Genomic DNA, 19,169 nt, shown 5'->3' on the forward strand with positions numbered 1-19,169 from the left:
TTTTAACCAGCTGCTCCTTGCACAACCATTGCTTTTTAACCAGCTGCTCCTTCCCCAACCATTGCTTTTTAACCAGCTGCTCCTTCCACAACCATTGCTTTTTAACCAGCTGCTCCTTCCACAACCATTGCTTTTTAACCAGCTGCCCCTTCCACAACCATTGCTTTTTAACCAGCTGCCCCTTCCACAACCATTGCTTTTTAACCAGCTGCTCCTTGCACAACCATTGCTTTTTAACCAGCTGCTCCTTCCACAACCATTGCTTTTTAACCAGCTGCTCCTTCCACAACCATTGCTTTTTAACCAGCTGCTCCTTGCACAACCATTGCTTTTTAACCAGCTGCTCCTTGCACAACCATTGCTTTTTAACCAGCTGCTCCTTGCACAACCATTGCTTTTTAACCAGCTGCCCCTTCCACAACCATTGCTTTTTAACCAGCTGCTCCTTGCACAACCATTGCTTTTTAACCAGCTGCCCCTTCCACAACCATTGCTTTTTAACCAGCTGCTCCTTGCACAACCATTGCTTTTTAACCAGCTGCTCCTTCCACAACCATTGCTTTTTAACCAGCTGCTCCTTCCACAACCATTGCTTTTTAACCAGCTGCTCCTTCCACAACCATTGCTTTTTAACCAGCTGTCCCTTCCACAACCATTGCTTTTTAACCAGCTGCTCCTTCCACAACCATTGCTTTTTAACCAGCTGCTCCTTCCACAACCATTGCTTTTTAACCAGCTGCTCCTTCCACAACCATTGCTTTTTAACCAGCTGCTCCTTGCACAACCATTGCTTTTTAACCAGCTGCTCCTTGCACAACCATTGCTTTTTAACCAGCTGCCCCTTCCACAACCATTGCTTTTTAACCAGCTGCTCCTTGCACAACCATTGCTTTTTAACCAGCTGCCCCTTCCACAACCATTGCTTTTTAACCAGCTGCTCCTTGCACAACCATTGCTTTTTAACCAGCTGCTCCTTCCACAACCATTGCTTTTTAACCAGCTGCTCCTTCCACAACCATTGCTTTTTAACCAGCTGCTCCTTGCACAACCATTGCTTTTTAACCAGCTGCTCCTTGCACAACCATTGCTTTTTAACCAGCTGCTCCTTCCACAACCATTGCTTTTTAACCAGCTGCTCCTTCCACAACCATTGCTTTTTAACCAGCTGCTCCTTCCACAACCATTGCTTTTTAACCAGCTGCTCCTTCCACAACCATTGCTTTTTAACCAGCTGCTCCTTCCACAACCATTGCTTTTTAACCAGCTGCCCCTTCCACAACCATTGCTTTTTAACCAGCTGCTCCGTCCACAACCATTGCTTTTTAACCAGCTGCTCCTTCCACAACCATGGCTTTTTAACCAGCTGCTCCTTCCACAGCCATTGCTTTTTAACCAGCTGCCCCTTCCACAGCCATTGCTTTTTAACCAGCTGCTCCTTCCACAGCCATTGCTTTTTAACCAGCTGTTCCTTCCACAACCATTGCTTCGATTTGAAAGAAATGCCATTCAATTGTGGACGGCTCTGGAAGTTTCCATATTCCCATCTTGCAAGTTATAGATAACCGTTTGTAATCCTGATGTTCTATTACTACACTTGCTTTTTGCTTCCTAATGCAAAGCATTTGGTGCCACTATATCTGAATTCATTGGAGAAATGTCAGACACGAATAAACACCTAAAAGATCAGCGAACTTTTAAATGCAGTCTGAATCTACAGTTGTGCCAGGAGTATGATTCGAACTTGTACCCAGTTTGTACAGTCATGTTTTTAAATCTGCTAAATTTACAACTCTCTGAAATAGTGAGAGAATTCAAAACAACAAATGGATTATTGCTCACGGGTTCACCACTTCAGAACAACCTGCACGAACTCTGGGCTCTGCTCAACTTCCTCCTCCTGGATGTCTTCAATTCGTCTGCAGTAAGTAATGAGAAAAGCAGCTTGACAGTGACTGTACCGTTTGTCTCAGGTTCAATTACAGTGTTTCAACCTATTTCTTTTTGGAAGGCATGAGAGAATGCTGCAAAGTTGTGTCTTTTTCATTTTTGAAGCTAGTGTCAGGGGAAGCTGTCCAACTTGCTGGAGGGTGTTGTGTGACACCATTGTTCCTTGCATTGGGAGCAGCCAGGGAGCTAAATGCCGCAGTCTGTGTATTAATTTGTCCACCTGCCCACATTTTCTGAGCACTATATTCACCATATGTGTGCCGGTGCAGAGTCCAATTGGTGATGTCTGCTCCTCTAACCCTTCAAACTGCTATTGACCATTCCTGATGCTCAGTGTCACATCTGCCTTACACTGCGAAGCGTATTTAACATGCTTGATGTTTCCTTGAGCAAAACTGTCACCTTGTGTCACAATTCTAAACTTACATTAAAAGCTTGCTGGGGTGAGAGCTTACTTTATCCATATCTATCTCAATCCACAAATTAGCTATCAGAAGTATTTTAGCATTTATTTATTTTTGTTAAAGTATGAAAAGCTATGTTTCTAACTGAATGCCTAACTGCCCATTCTTCCTGTGTGGGTGTCCTGTAGCTTGTTACAGAGATGGGAGTCGGTGGTCCAAGGGAAAAAATGATTTTTTTCCATGTTCAATTGCTCACAGGCCGACCAGCTGAAACTGATTTGCAATTGTTATGAGCAGCTGTGTATCTGTTTTATGATATCAATTGTGAACGATCTAATTTGGATGCTACCTTTTTAAATTGCCATTCTTGTTCTTCTAGTGATAAACAATGTAATAATTGAAACCATTGAATGTGGCGTTGATGGAAGTAACACAATATGCTAAAACGTTTGGGGTTGGCATGACTAGAGCCGCTTGTTGTTCTTTGCAGGACTTTGATTCTTGGTTTGACACAAACAACTGCTTCGGGGACCAGAAGCTGGTTGAGCGATTGCACATGGGAAGCTTCTTATCTTATCTGTATTCGGATGCTGGTACGTCATTAAAATGCAAAGTTATTTCGGGCCCATCGCCCTCAGAAATATTATTCACAAAGTTGTATATTTGTGTGATGAAGTGATGTGCCTTGAGAGTGTTTGGGGCTAATTTGAAGACACAGCAAGGTTTCTTTTCTTCATTTACTGGGTGTCGATGTCGTTGACTAGACCAGCATTTATTGGCCATCCCGAGTTGCCCTTCAGAAGGTGGTGGTGAGCTGCCTTCTTGAACCACTGCAGTACCTGAAGTTCCAGGTACATCCACAGTGCTGTTAGGGAAGGAGTTCCAGGTTTTTGGATCCAATGACGGTGAACAAGCAGCGATATGTTTCCAAAGTCAGGATGATGAGTGACTTGGAGGGAATCCTCCAGGTGGTGGTGTCCCCAGGTATCTGCTGCTCTTGTCCTTCTAGGTGGCAGTGGCTGAGAGTATGGAAGGTGCTGCCTAAGGAACCCTGGTGAATTCCTGCACTGCATCTTGTAGATGGTACACACGGCTGTCACTGTTCATCGGTGGTGGAGGGAGTGAATGTTTGTGGAAGGGGCAGCAATCGAGTGGGCTGCTTTGTCCTGGATGGTGTTGAACTTCATGACTGTTGTTGGAGCTGCACTCATCCAGGCAAATGGAGAGTATCCATCACACCCCTGACTTATGCTTTGTATCTGGTGGAGAAGCTTTGGGGAGTAAGGAGGCGAGTTACTCACCGCAGGATTCCTGGCCTTTGACTTGCCCTGGTAGATTTAGAACTGTCAATTTATTGATTAAAAGTGTGATGGCAAAAACTGAGGATCTATATTCTACTAAATGTTTATCCTGGCAGTGTTAAATTTTGAGTTACTGCGTGTGAATTACAAATTAATTTGACTTTTATGAAGTGATAAAGAACATAAGAACATAAGAAATAGGAGCAGGAGTAGGCCATCTAGCCCCTCGAGCCTGCCCCGCCATTCAGTAAGAGCATGGCTGATCTGAAGTGGATCAGTTCCACTTACCCGCCTGATCCCTCTAACCCCTAATTCCCTTACCGATCAGGAATCCACCTATCCGTGATTTAAACATATTCAACGAGGGAGCCTCCACCACTTCAGTGGGCAGAGAATTCCAGAGATTCACCACCCTCTGAGAGAAGAAGTTCCTCCTCAACTCTGTCCTAAACGGACCCCCCTTTATTTTGAGGCTGTGCTGTCTAGTTCTAGCTTCCTTTCTAAGTGGAAAGAATCTCTCCACCTCTACCCTATCCAGCCCCTTCATTATCTTATAGGTCTCTATAACATTCCCCCCTCAGCCTTCTAAATTCCAACGAGTACAAATCCAATCTGCCCAGTCTCTCCTGATAATCAACCCACCTCATCTTTGGGATCAACCTGGTGAACCTTCTCTGCACTCCCTCCAAGGCCAATATATCCTTCCACAATTAAGGGGACCAATACGGCACACAGTATTCCAGCTGCGGCCTCACCAATGCCCTGTACAGATGCAGCAAGACATCTCTGCTTTTATATTCTATCCCCCTTGCGATATCGGCCAACATCCCATTTGCCTTCTTGATCACCTGTTGCACCTGCAGACTGGGTCTTTGCGTCTCATGCAAAAGGACCCCCAGGTCCCTCTGCACAGCAGCATGTTGTAATTTTTTTCCATTTAGATAACAATCTAATTTGCTATTATTTCCTCCAAAGTGAATAACCTCGCATTTGTCAACGTTATGCTGCATCTGCCAGATCCTCACCCACTCACTCAGCCTGTCCAAATCTCTCTGCAGACCTTCTATGCCCTCCACAGATACACTTTTCCACTTATCTTTGTGTCGTCAGCAAACTTTGTTACCCTACACTCAGTGCCCTCCTCCAGATCGTCTATATAAATGGTAAATAGTTGAGGCCCCAGTACCGATCCCTGCGGTAGGCCACTAGTTACCATCCGCCAACCAGAAAAGCACCCATTTATTCCGACTTTCTGCTTCCTGTCGGATAGCCAATCCCCAATCCATGCTAACACCCTACCCCCAACTCCGTGTGACCCAATCTTCTTCAGCAACCTTTTGTGAGGCACCTTATTAGACACCTTTTGGAAATCCAAAAACACCGCATCCACCGGTTCCCCTCCGTCAACTGCACGAGTCACATCTTCATTAAAATCCAACAAGTTCGTCAAGCACGACTTTCCCCTCATGAATCCATGCTGCGTCTGCTTAATCGAACCATTCTTATCCTGATGGCCTGCTATTTCTTCTTTAATGATGGATTCCAGCATTTTCTAGTTGCCACCACTTCATTGCAGACATGACTTACCTGCGATCCACTGGAATTAAGTGGTGGCTCTATTCGTGTAACGAGAATGGTTTCTGCCCAGTCCAGCTGCATCCCACTTAGAATGGATTAGAAATGTTAAAGGGCACAAAGCTAAATGAACATTTACCAGGTGTTCTTGCATTCAGTAAATAGTGCCTGAAGTAAACATGGCATTTAAGGTGCTGTAATAGGCAACTTAGAAATTGATGACACGAATAGATAATTATTGCCTTTCACTCGATGTAGGCAACTACCACAGGTGTTTTTAATTAGGGTGGACATTTTAGCCAGATCTGAATAATTTGAATCACTTCAGATATTACATAATATGGTGAAGGGGAAGAGGTTTTTTCAGCTTCATTTACTCTCAATTATTTTTTCTGTGGCCATATATTGAACTCCTCAGTTGACCTTGGTAACAAGGCCCATTAAGCATCCCCACGGGCTGTTCCAATTGCTGATCCCGACCTTGATAAGAGCATTTCAATTGATGCTGGATCTCCAGTAGAACTGCTTCCTGATCAGGAAGACTTGCTCAATTAAAGTGTTTTTATCACATTTTGGGAGGTGCAGAGTAAGGGAAAAAGAATAATTTTTATTTGCTGAAATGTCTATCCACTATTTCAGAAGCTGAAATGGGTTGGGGGAGAGGAGGAATGGTAGGTTACAATTACTCGGATTTATCTCCTCTTCTGTTCACACTACAAGCTCCATTTCCTAACCATTCACTCCAAACCTCTGTCTGGTTCCTGTCTGTCTGAGGCTTCACCAAACTCTTTGCAATTATAATATCCTAATTGAGCCTGAACTACATTTCCAACCCCATATTCTCAATATTACCAATACCACCACCATAATATCGCCCGCCCATGTTCAAACCCTTAACTAGCACGAGGTTTGCCTAACCAGCCTCCCACCTTGCACCACGGTGGAAGATTCGATTCATCAGAACTGCTGCTGACATGAACCAAGTTCTGTCCACTGCTCCATTTGTGCATCGCTGATGGTCAAGCTTCAGCTGTTTCGCCCAAAGCACTGGAATTCTTTCCCTAAATCTCTCTGCCTCTCCAGCTCATCCTTATTTCAGACACTGCTTTAAAAACTCCTTGGTCACCTCTCAATGGTTTTTTTGGTAGCTCTGTGTCAAATTTGTCCGATAATTGCCCCTGTGATGATTCTGTAGACATCTTATTATCATAGAATCCCTACAGTGCAGAAGGAGGCCATTTGGCCCATCAAGTCTGCACCAACCCCGCATATTTACCCCGCCAATCCCACTGACACCAAAGGTTTATTTAGCATAGCCAATCAACCTAACCCGCACATCTTTGGAATGTGGGAGGAAACCGGAGCAGACACGGGTAGAATGCACAAACTCCACACAGAGAGTGACCCGAGGCAAGAATTGAACCTGGGTCCCTGGCGCTGTGAGACAGGAGTGCCAACCACTGTGCCACCATGCCAACTATGTTAAAGGTGTTGTAGAAATGTACATTGTTGAGGAATGAGGAAAGTGAATTTAAGGTTACTATCCCCTTAATCCCACTTAGTTACTGCACTAACCTACACATCTTGGGACACCTAAGGGGAAATTTAGCATGGCCAATCCATCTAACCTGCACATCAGACTGAGAGGGGAAACTGGAGCACCCAAAGGAAACCCACGCAGACACGGAGAGAACATGTAAACTCCCCAAAAACAGTCACCCAAGGCCAGAATTGAAGCCGGGTCCCTGGTCTGTGAAGCAGTAGTGCTAACCATAGCCACCATACCGCCCTGATCTAGTATTGTGCAATGAGGCAGGGTTAATTGGTAATCTCATAGTACAAGATCCACAGGCAAATATTCACATCACAATTGAATTCCATATGATGGTCTGCAAGTGGCATATTTCCACAATCATAAACAAGAATCTTGTCCCTATCTAATTGGCTTTAAGTTTGAGAGGAGAGCCCGCTAAGGTTGATAGTGAACAGTGAAAATGTTGAATTCTTTCTTTAATTGTTTATCAATGAAATTGGGAAATAGAAGCTCTGCAAGAAACATCCATCTGTGGCTTATTGAGAGCATTAACGATTGTTTGAGATTAAGAGAAGAGGCTTATCATATGACAAGGAATATAGAACATAGAACATAGAACATTACAGCGCAGAACAGGCCCTTCGGCCCACGATGTTGCACCGACCAGTTAAAAAAAACTGTGACCCTCCAACCTAAACCAATTTCTTTTCGTCCATGAACCTATCTACGGATCTCTTAAACGCCCCCAAACTAGGCGCATTTACTACTGATGCTGGCAGGGCATTCCAATCCCTCACCACCCTCTGGGTAAAGAACCTACCCCTGACATCGGTTCTATAACTACCCCCCCTCAATTTAAAGCCATGCCCCCTCGTGCTGGATTTCTCCATCAGAGGAAAAAGGCTATCACTATCCACCCTATCTAAACCTCTAATCATCTTATATGTTTCAATAAGATCCCCTCTTAGCCGCCGCCTTTCCAGCGAAAACAATCCCAAATCCCTCAGCCTCTCCTCATAGGATCTCCCCTCCATACCAGGCAACATCCTGGTAAACCTCCTCTGCACCCTCTCCAAAGCCTCCACATCCTTCCTGTAATGTGGGGACCAGAACTGCACACAGTACTCCAAGTGCGGCCGCACCAGAGTTGTGTACAGTTGCAACATAACGCTACGACTCCTAAATTCAATCCCCCCACCAATAAACGCCAAGACACCATATGCCTTCTTAACAACCTTATCTACTTGATTCCCAACTTTCAGGGATCTATGCACACATACACCTAGATCCCTCTGCTCCTCCACACTATTCAAAGTCCTCCCGTTAGCCCTATACTCAACACATCTGTTCTTCCTACCAAAGTGAATTACCTCACACTTCTCCGCATTAAACTCCATCCGCCACCTCTCGGCCCAACTTTGCAACCTGTCTAAGTCTTCCTGCAAACTACGACACCCTTCCTCACTGTCTACCACACCACCGACTTTGGTGTCATCAGCAAATTTGCTAATCCACCCAACTATACCCTCATCCAGATCATTAATAAATATTACAAACAGCAGTGGCCCCAAAACAGATCCCTGAGGTACACCACTTGTAACCGCACTCCATGATGAATATTTACTATCAACCACCACCCTCTGTTTCCTATCCGCTAGCCAATTCCTGATCCAATTTCCTAGATCACCCCCAATCCCATACATAGTAACAAGCTTGAGGATTGGGAGTGTTTTAGAAACCAGCAAAAGGCCACAGAAGATTGATTAAAAATGGAATATGAGGGTAAACTATAAGAGCTTTTACAAGTATATACAAAAGAACGTCACCTAGTTACAGGAAGGATGTAAATAAGGTTGAAAGAGTGTAGAGAAGGTTCACAAGGATGTTGCCGGGACTTGAGAAGCTGAGTTCCAGAGAGAGATTGAATAGGTTGGGACTTTATTCCCTGGAGCGTAGAAGAATGAGGGGAGATTTGAGAGAGGTGTATAAGATTTTGATGGGTATAGATAGAGTGAATGCAAGCAGGTTTTTTCCACTGAGGCTATGGGAGAAAAAAAACCAGAGGGCATGGGTTAAGGGTGAAAGGAGAAAAGTTTAAAGGGAATATTAGGGGGGGCTTCTTCACGCAGAGAGTGGTGGGAGTGTGGAATGAGCTGCCGAATAAAGTGGTAAATTTTAACATTTAAGAAAAACTTGGACGGGTTGATGGATGAGAGGGGTGTGGAGGGATATGGTCCAAGTGCAGGTCAGTGGGACTAGGTAAAAAATGGTTTGGCACAGACAAGAAGGGCCAAAAGGCCTGTTACTGAGCTGTAATTTTCTATGGTTCTATGGTTACTGTATTTTCTCATAAAGGGTTGGATTCCAAGGTCTGATCTGTTCTGTTGCAGAATAAAGCTGTTGACAATCTAATCTGAAGTTGTAGGTGTTTTCATCAAGTGAACATTCAGCCCACACCTGTAGATGCGCTTCAACCCATGGCTTGTTCAGCTGTTTTTGTTGAACCTGTGCTTCAGTCCACAGAACTGTTCAGTGCAGCTTTTGTAACATTGCATTATTTTGCTTGACCTTCTTAGGCATCATCAGTGTGTAAAAAGCATGTATTCTCACCTGAATTAGGTATTGAGACCCTTCCTCCTCCGACATATTAAAGCTGAGGTAGAAAAGAGCCTGCCGCCAAAAAAGGAAGTCAAAATGTATGTGGGCCTGAGCAAAATGCAACGGGAATGGTGAGTGCACAACTTGTGAATCTGAATGTGTTGCATTGTGAAGTACGGCATCATCTTGCAACAACTCATTGAAATTGTGCTGCACTTCAATCAACAATTAGAGCATTTGTAGAACTAAGGGAATAGATTCACCAGTGTAAGCGAGTGTGATTTTACCCAATGCACCAATAATAGGCTGACTCCTTACGATTGACCATCTTGCTTCCGTCTGATCTGTAAGATTTTTGTGTTTGGAATTCTAACTTCCCTCAATCATTTCAATTATTTTTCCCCGAAACAGAAGATCATCTTTGAATTCAGACTGGACGATTGCCATTCAAGTGTGATTATTACAGTGCTTTCAAACTACTTTGCTCTCAGCTTTGGGCTTTCTTCTTTCAAACCCAATGCAGCCCATTATTGATACCCACCTGATCAGGTGCTAGTGAGGTTTCCCCTCCAAACGTATTAACCATGTCTATCTAGTTGGTCAAGGAGAACGCTGCAAAGCCCTTCAAAATGAGACTGCACCCGATGTAACACAATCTCATTGCCTCACGGAGATGCCAGGATCGCTGCCATAAATATAAAATAGTCACTAATAAATCAAACAGGAATTTAGGAGAAGATTCAAAAAAGAAAGTGGCAGAGTGGTTAGTGTGGAACTCACTACCACAAGGAGAGGCATGACATTGATGCATTTTAGGGAAGTTTGTTAAACAAAGAATGGAAAAAGAAATCGAAGGTGTGAGGAGACTCTTATCATGAACACTGATCTGGAATTGTTGATCTAAGTGGCCTGTTTCTGCGTTACAATTACTTAATCCCAGAGTACTTCATATTGCTCGCATCCAAAGGACATGAAAAAGAATATTCCCATCCCTTTAAACCCTGGCCACCTGGGATGAATTGTGCTTTATATCAAATAACCAAATGTTGAGTGTGTATTAGTCGTAAGATATGGGTTTCTATATCTGTGAGGCTTAGGTGGAGCACCCTGCTCCCTGGTAGGTGAGAGGGGTTGGAATGTGGATCCTAGACTCTGTCCGAGGTACCTAGAGAACAAAGCATTCATTTTAGGTTGTAATTGCTTTCTGTTGAGCTACATTTAAAAAAATCAATTTATCTCCAAGTTGGTGTGATGAGGTTTAATTCTGGCCTTGCTGACAGGTACACCAGGATATTAATGAAGGATGTTGACATCCTGAACTCCTCAGGGAAAATGGACAAAATGCGTCTATTGAATAGACTGATGCAACTACGCAAGTGCTGCAACCACCCCTATCTGTTTGACGGAGCTGAACCTGGCCCACCTTACACCACTGACACTCACCTGGTAGTTAACAGTGGCAAAATGGTGGTACTGGACAAACTGCTGCCGAAAGTGAAGGAGCAAGGTCAGCCGCAGGCCTGGTCAAGGCTTTTGTTTCCCTTTCTGTCTTTCAATCTTTCTATAGGAAGGAGGCATGGAGTGATTTGACAGTTTCGTGGATACTTGAGTAGCTCGGACGGGGTGGGGGGTGGCCAACATGAGGCATAAGGCCCAAATTAACGATTGCCAGGCCGTAAAGGGAAATTAATTGAAAATATTCCAAAATGTGTTATAAATTAATATGCAACAAACACTGGAATCAGCAATGGTTTTAGTTATAGTAGGACAGGCAAATAAGCTTCCTGAGATCTCCTTGAGGAGATAACCAAACTAAAACACAATGCAAATTAGGTTTTTAGAATATGTTCAACAAATCTGTTATTAGAGAGTAAATATAGTAATAAAGTTCACGCTTTGTGAAATAGATGACAGTGTCTCAATGGATTAAGAATTAGCTTAATGTTAAAGTTCCTATTTTGGGAGGATGTAGGTTTGGATTCAGATTCGATTGGAAATTCAAAGAGCATGCCAGTCACTCGAACTCGAATCCATGACCAAATTAGTTGAGACTCTGGAGACCAGGAGGAATTGAACAAAAACTACTGTGTAGTCCGATCCATATATAAGGAAATCCGGTGGAGTGGAAAATCAAACATCCTGGTATATAGATTGGCTGTAAACAACCGCCTGCATGGTTATTTGTGCATTTCCGAGTCCGATGTCAGACTTTGTCATGCTCTGGAGCACTACTGTACCTGTGTTGCAGACTGATCAAATATAGAACAGGATTTTTAGTAAATGATAGGGGTTTGTGATGTTTAAGCATGCAAGGATTTCCACGACGATGTCTGCAAAAGAATTTGAAAATGATCACTGATGACACCATGGCAGTATTTGACCTGTGCAGCAAGGTACAGCAGATTGCATGCTGTGATGTTATGGGTTACAAATCAGTACAGGTTTTAATGAGTTAAAAACTGCTGAAAATACTCAACTAATCTGGTAGCATCAGCGAAGGGTCAACTATGACTCTTCAGAACTCCCCTCTCCACAGATGCTGCCTGATCTGCTGAGTATTTCCAGAACTTTGCTTCCATCTATTTAGCTTTTATTTCACAAGTTTTAGTGACTGTTTAAAACAATAGTGTGTCTTGATCTGAAATCGCATCCTGTTTTAGTCATTCTGGCCTGCCACACGCCATCCACTGGGGCTGGGGGCTCCCAAAACCTGGCCGATTTACCATCAAATGTTCTTCATGAGGAGAGTTGGATCACAGGCCTCTGCAATGCTTGATGGGCCCCAACCTCCTTCCGGGGGAATAGTTACAGGAGCCAAATATTCTGAAAATTGGGGGCAAACGTGTTGGGAGAAGGTGAATGGAATAATTACATGGTTTGGGATTGCAGCTATTTTTTGATTCGGGTTTAATTTTTGCTGCCCAAACTGCAGCACCGTCGAGAATCCACCTGGAATATAAACCCTTTGAAATCATTCCCATCAATCAAGGCAGCTGGGTCACATGGACAGTTCACATTGTATGAATTATAAAATTGGAGTTGGTTATGTGTGTTCATTTGTGCCTCCTGTACTATAACTAGTTTACTAGATTACTCTACATCCTACTTGTTCCCACTGAAATTTGGTTTCCGTTATCCACATCAGTAGATGTAGGTTTTTGAAGCATTTGTGTATCTGCGCTGTGTTCTTGGCGACCGATCAACCGATTACCCTGATGAATGATCTCTTTTTCCACAGGTTCTCGGGTGTTGATCTACAGCCAAATGACCAGGGTGCTGGATATCTTGGAAGATTATTATAGGTGGAGAAACTACGAGGATTGTAGACTGGATGGACAGACACCGCATGAGGAGAGACAAGTATGTTTCTTGCCCTGTGCTTTCAAAACTGAGTTTGTTTGAGGAAAGTTCTCACCTCTTAAATTGATCTGAGGCTCTATTATCCAAGTAAGAATTCGAGACTTAAGGTTACAAAAAATACTCAAGGTTTTCAAGAAACAAGAAATATGAATATTCAATTTGAATCGAGCATCTATTTGTATTTTTAAAATTGAAATTTTCAAACAATTAGTAAAAAGATTGGTCCCAATCGTTTGTTCAATTCTGGCTTAACTTTTCTCTCTCATCCCTCCAGGATTCTATTTCTGCTTTCAATAGTCCTGGGAGCTCAAAGTTTATCTTCATGTTAAGCACACGCGCTGGGGGTCTTGGTATAAATCTAGCCACGGCAGATGTAGTAATCCGATAGGACTCAGACTGGAACCCTCAGGTAGAACATAGAACATAGAACCTAGAACATTACAGCGCAGAACAGGCCCTTCGGCCCACGATGTTGCACCGACCAGTTAAAAAAAAAAACTGTGACCCTCCAACCTAAACCAATTTCTTTTCGTCCATGAACCTATCTACGGATCTCTTAAACGCCCCCAAACTAGGCGCATTTACTACTGATGCTGGCAGGGCATTCCAATCCCTCACCACCCTCTGGGTAAAGAACCTACCCCTGACATCGGTTCTATAACTACCCCCCCTCAATTTAAAGCCATGCCCCCTCGTGCTGGATTTCTCCATCAGAGGAAAAAGGCTATCACTATCCACCCTATCTAAACCTCTAATCATCTTATATGTTTCAATAAGATCCCCTCTTAGCCGCCGCCTTTCCAGCGAAAACAATCCCAAATCCCTCAGCCTCTCCTCATAGGATCTCCCCTCCATACCAGGCAACATCCTGGTAAACCTCCTCTGCACCCTCTCCAAAGCCTCCACATCCTTCCTGTAATGTGGGGACCAGAACTGCACACAGTACTCCAAGTGCGGCCGCACCAGAGTTGTGTACAGTTGCAACATAACGCTACGACTCCTAAATTCAATCCCCCTACCAATAAACGCCAAGACACCATATGCCTTCTTAACAACCTTATCTACTTGATTCCCAACTTTCAGGGATCTATGCACACATACACCTAGATCCCTCTGCTCCTCCACACTATTCAAAGTCCTCCCGTTAGCCCTATACTCAACACATCTGTTATTCCTACCAAAGTGAATTACCTCACACTTCTCCGCATTAAACTCCATCCGCCACCTCTCGGCCCAACTTTGCAACCTGTCTAAGTCTTCCTGCAAACTACGACACCCTTCCTCACTGTCTACCACACCACCGACTTTGGTGTCATCAGCAAATTTGCTAATCCACCCAACTATACCCTCATCCAGATCATTAATAAATATTACAAACAGCAGTGGCCCCAAAACAGATCCCTGAGGTACACCACTTGTAACCGCACTCCATGATGAATATTTACTATCAACCACCACCCTCTGTTTCCTATCCGCTAGCCAATTCCTGATCCAATTTCCTAGATCACCCCCAATCCCATACATCTGCATTTTCTGCAGAAGCCTACCATGGTGAACCTTATCAAACGCCTTACTAAAATCCATATATACCACGTCCACTGCCTTGCCCCCATCCACCTCCTTGGTCACTTTCTCAAAAAACTCAATAAGGTTAGTAAGGCACGACCTACCTGCCACAAAACCATGCTGACTATCACCTATCAATTCATTACTCTCCAAATAACTATAAATCCTATCCCTTATAATTTTTTCCAACATCTTGCCGACAACAGAAGTGAGACTCACCGGTCTATAATTCCCGGGGAAGTCTCTGTTCCCCGGGAATTATAGACCTCCAAGCTATGGTAAGTTACTGAGCGATTAGTTATTTGTGTTCTGAAAGCCACGTACTGTTGAATATATAACTATCGTAGCTGGTTTTATCATCCAAGTGCACTGATCAAGCGACATTTGGTATTTTACTGCCACTGATACCCCCTCAAATGTTCCGTGTGTTGCTCCCATGGTTTCTTTAAAACTCCACTCGACTGAACTGGTGGAAATATTTCAGCAAAGGCCTTCAGTTTGCTTCTCTTTATTTGAATGGAGCGTGCGGTTGTTTTCAGAATTGGCGTGGTATGATTTCAGCTGACTGGGCATCTTGTTTCTCCTCACCAATTAACTTCCAAATCCAACTGAGAGTTTGGAAATGAAATCCATTTTAAGTTTCAGTAATGCTGAGGTGTCACTGTCAGGAACTGCCTTCCGTGATTCAGTTTCACACAAAACAACTGATGCACGGATTTTAATAAGTGCTTCGTGATTGCCTCGTGTACCAAATGTTTTCGTTTATTACAAATACGTTAATACAAAACAATTACAAATACACAAAGAACAAATGTGAAAAATACATTCCCAATGGCTAAAGCCATCCATTGATCAGTTACTACCTTCTATTAAGGAAGGGTTCACTAACGGTCATAATTATTTAGGAAGAGTTCATCGTCGATTACAGTTTTCCAGGGCCTTTGCCCTCTAAATACACCTCCCTTTACAAATCATAATCTACAAAATGACAAACATTCGTCCAACACAACAAGGATAAACATTGCAGCAAATCCGCCGCCCCCCCCCCCCCCCCCCCCCCGGGCACCGCCTCCCGGGTTTTTCCCCTGCCGGGGGGTGCAACCCTCCAGGAGGGTCTCAGGTCCGGGGATTCCACCTGACAGATGTTCGGCCGGAGGGGGGGAAATGGGGAAAACCACCCCGAACCTACTCAATCCTTAATCTCTTCCGGAGTTTCAGCCGGGGCAGTGGGAAATGCTCTCCGGGATACTCAGTTCGGGTCGCCTTCCCAATTTTTCTCCCGGAGAATGGGGTCCGTCTGGTGTTACTGTGTCCGGGGCTTCACCACCCAGAACTTTCCCCAACTGGATGTCACACCCCCCGGGGTTACTCTATCCAGGGGAGAATGCCCCCCAGGCCTCAAATAACGCACTATCATAACAAGAAAACCACATATTGCGATAACAAACAATCCATTAACAACAACATTGTGAAACATTTCGGAGGCATCGCCTTCCAGAGCATCGTCTATCAATATTACACCGTCCGCAGTGGACACAGCTCAAATACGGTCTTCCAAAGACCACCACTCTGGGCCAGATCTTCCAAAATCACACCCACTGGGGCTGCACTGTCTGGGGTCACACCTCCCGCGGCTGAACCTTCCCAAACCATCGTTCCCAAATCGCTCCTCCCTGGCTTGGGTCTTCCGAGATTGCATCTACCTGGGCCACACCTTTCAAGGCACAGAAGTCCCAGCGAGAGCAGCATTCAACAAGCCCCAGCCGAGACAAAAGGTTCTTACACAAGTCACGAACCCAGGCACTTGAAACAGAAACTTCACGCCGACCAAACCACCTCCTCCTGGCGGCCACACTTCCAAAAGCTCACCGCAAGGTCGCCTCGTGTACCAAGGGCTTATGAATTCAAATCTCACTCATTTGGGAAGTTTGAATTAAAGTTTATAGTGAGCAGCAAAAGGGAGCAGGGCTCCCCAATTGTTCAGCTGGTTCACTAATATGCTTCAGGGAAGAGCATCTGTCAGTACTTGACTCCAATCCACAAACACAGTGGAGATTCTAATTCCCTTCCAGTGTGAAGTGGCAAGTTTCTCAATTGCTTCATTGATCCACCAGCCAGTTACTGGATTGCAATGAATGCATCTGAGAAATAATTAAATAGGTCCAGGTGCTTCCTTTGTTTTGTGAGATTCCAGAGATTCACCACCCTCTGAGAGAAGAAGTTCCTCCTCAACTCTGTCCTAAACTGACCCCCCTTTATTTTGAGGCTGTGCTCTCTAGTTCTAGCTTCCTTTCCAAGTGGAAAGAATCTCTCCACCTCTACCCTATCCAGCCCCTTCATTATCTTATAGGTCTCTATAACTTCCCCCCTCAGCCTTCTAAATTCCAACGAGTACAAACCCAATCTGCTCAGTCTCTCCTCATAATCAACACCCCTCATCTTTGGTATCAACCTGGTGAACCTTCTCTGCACTCCCTCCAAAGCCAATATATCCTTCCACAATTAAGGGCACCAATACTGCACACAGTATTCCATCTGCGGCCTCACCAATGCCCTGTACAGATGCAGCAAGACATCTCTGCTTTTATATTCTATCCCCCTTGCGATATAGGCCAACGCCCCGTTGGCCTTCTTGATCACCTGTTGCACCTGCACACTGGGTTTTTGCGTCTCATGCACAAGGACCCCAGGTCCCTTTGCACAGTATCATGTTGCAATCTTTTTCCATTTGGATAATAATCCAATTTGCTATTATTTCCTCCAAAGTGAATAACCTTGCATTTGTCCACCTTCAGTCCCGTTAGTCTACCAAGCACTGCCTCCCTGGTAACATTAATTGTATTGAGTACCTCTCCTCCTACCAACCCTCTATCGTTAATATTCGGTAAACTATTTGTGTCTTCCACCGTGAAGACCGACACAAAAAACTTATTTAAAGTTTCAGCCATTTCCTCATTTCCCACTATTAAATGCGCCCTCTCGTCCTCCAAGGGTCCAACATTCACTCTAGCCACTCTATTCCTTTTTATATACTTGTAAAAACTTTTACTATCATTTTTTATATTTAGAGCTAGCCTAGCTTCATAACCTATCTTTCCTTTCTTTATCGCTTTCTTAGTTGTTCTTTGTTGTTTCTTAAAATTTTTCCAGTATATTTCCTCAGTATGTTTCGGGGCTTTGAGGTATTAACTTTAAATAGCATTGTTGAAACTTTGGGGTACCATGAGAAGTGTCAATCATTCCCAGCCTTCACTCCAGAATTTTATCTTGCATTCTTTTCTCCGACTGAGTTATGGCACGGATGTTAAAACTTTGTGTTGGGGGTTGTGAATGCATTGGATACTCCGTCAGTAACCTGTTCTTTTTCAAATACCGCAGAACATTTTAAAATTAAACTTCAATATTTTCACAGCTAACTTCACTATTCGTCAATGATTTTAAAATGAATTATCATTACAATAGATTAGGACCTACCACCTGGAACTGTGCAACCTGGCATGTGTTCCTGAGTTTTGATGAAATGGTCGTAAAAAATGCAAAAATGAACATTAAAACCCTCTGCAATCTTCCACAGAATGTGAACGGACAGTTAAAGTACGCTGTGCAACAAAGTGGGCTCAATAGTTACCACTATCGCCCTTGTGTGTCTATTTATTAACATGTGAACCCGTCTCTTGCATTACTACAAGTTTAATCCCCTCCATACCAGGATGTTGCCTGGAATGGAGGGCATTAGCTATGAGGAGAGGTTGGAGAAACTTGGTTTGTTCTCACTGGAACGATGGAGGTTGAGGGGCGACCTGATAGAAGTCTACAAGATTATGAGGGGCATGGACAGAAGGGATAGTCAGAAGCTTTTTCCCAGGGTGGAAGAATCAATTACTCGGGGGCACAGGTTTAAGGTGTGAGGGGCAAGATTTAAAGGAGGTGTATGAGGCAAGTTTTTTGCACAGAGGGTGGTGGGTGCCTGGAACCCGCTGCCAGGGAAGGCAGTGGAAGCAGATATGGTAGTGAGTTTTAAGGAGCGTCGAGACAAATCATGATAAGGATTGGAATAGAGGGATATGATCCCCGGAAGGGTAGGGGGTTTTAGTTCAGTCGGGGCAGCATGGTCAGTGCAGGCTTGGAGGGGCCGAAGGGCCTGTTCCTGTGCTGTAATTTTCTTTGTTCTTTACAATTTCTTAACATCGAGACTGAATTCTTTCAGGAAGGTTAGTCGATCAGAATCTCAATAAGCTGGGGAAAGATGAAATGCTGCAGATGATTCGTCACGGTGCTACCCACGTATTTCCTTCTAAAGAGAGCGACAGTACAGACGAAGATATTGATGCGATATTGGAGAGGGGTGAAAGAAAGGTAAAACGAACATCAGGAACGGGAGTGCCCCTTGCTCTGCGATTCCAATCCTGCAACTTCATGGCTCACCTGTTCAATACTCTTCTTACAATGCTGCTGCAATATTTTCATCGGCACAATAAGTCTCACTTAATCTGCATCTCATAAAGTTCTGCAAACTGAGTATCAAAAGCTAATTGCATTAAATGCATTGTACTGTGATGGTTCTGTTCAGTCTCTTTTACTTCATACCATTGTCATTGTGCCAAGAGGAGATGATTAAACAATTGGATTCAACCCTTAATTTCAGCTTTTGAATTGTTTGTATTTACAGCAATTTTTTTTAAGCCTTTATTGTGAGTTTTGACAAAACGATTGAAATGAGTTCATCTGTCTTGGTGAAGTTAGGGCCATTGAATCAATCTTGCTATGCTAATGTAAAGTGTTTACCTGGCAGCTAATACCCAAGTACAAATGTATATTCTGAAATGGTTGTCATCGGCTTCACACATCAACATCTTTGGTGCTAAACAAATAATTTTGGTGTTT

The 19,169-nt window shown here is 43.8% G+C and overlaps 1 protein-coding gene across 1 annotated transcript in view; it reads left to right on the plus strand.

Annotated features, from left to right (window-relative positions):
• LOC144488503 (SWI/SNF-related matrix-associated actin-dependent regulator of chromatin subfamily A member 5-like) overlaps window positions 1–18,641 on the plus strand; it is a gene marked incomplete at its 3' end in the record, with an annotated part of 33,343 nt that extends 14,702 nt beyond the window's left edge. Inside the window, 8 exon segments of the mRNA XM_078206551.1 lie at window positions 1,788–1,921; window positions 2,842–2,908; window positions 9,379–9,490; window positions 10,640–10,866; window positions 12,598–12,719; window positions 12,994–13,128; window positions 17,698–17,896; window positions 18,493–18,641. Coding sequence (XP_078062677.1) covers window positions 1,788–1,921; window positions 2,842–2,908; window positions 9,379–9,490; window positions 10,640–10,866; window positions 12,598–12,719; window positions 12,994–13,128; window positions 17,698–17,896; window positions 18,493–18,641 — 1,145 coding nt within the window.
• Between the last annotated feature and the right edge of the window lie 528 nt (window positions 18,642–19,169).

The sequence above is a fragment of the Mustelus asterias genome, unplaced genomic scaffold (assembly GCF_964213995.1).
Source record: "Mustelus asterias unplaced genomic scaffold, sMusAst1.hap1.1 HAP1_SCAFFOLD_1619, whole genome shotgun sequence".
In the NCBI taxonomy this organism is placed as follows: domain Eukaryota; kingdom Metazoa; phylum Chordata; class Chondrichthyes; order Carcharhiniformes; family Triakidae; genus Mustelus; species Mustelus asterias.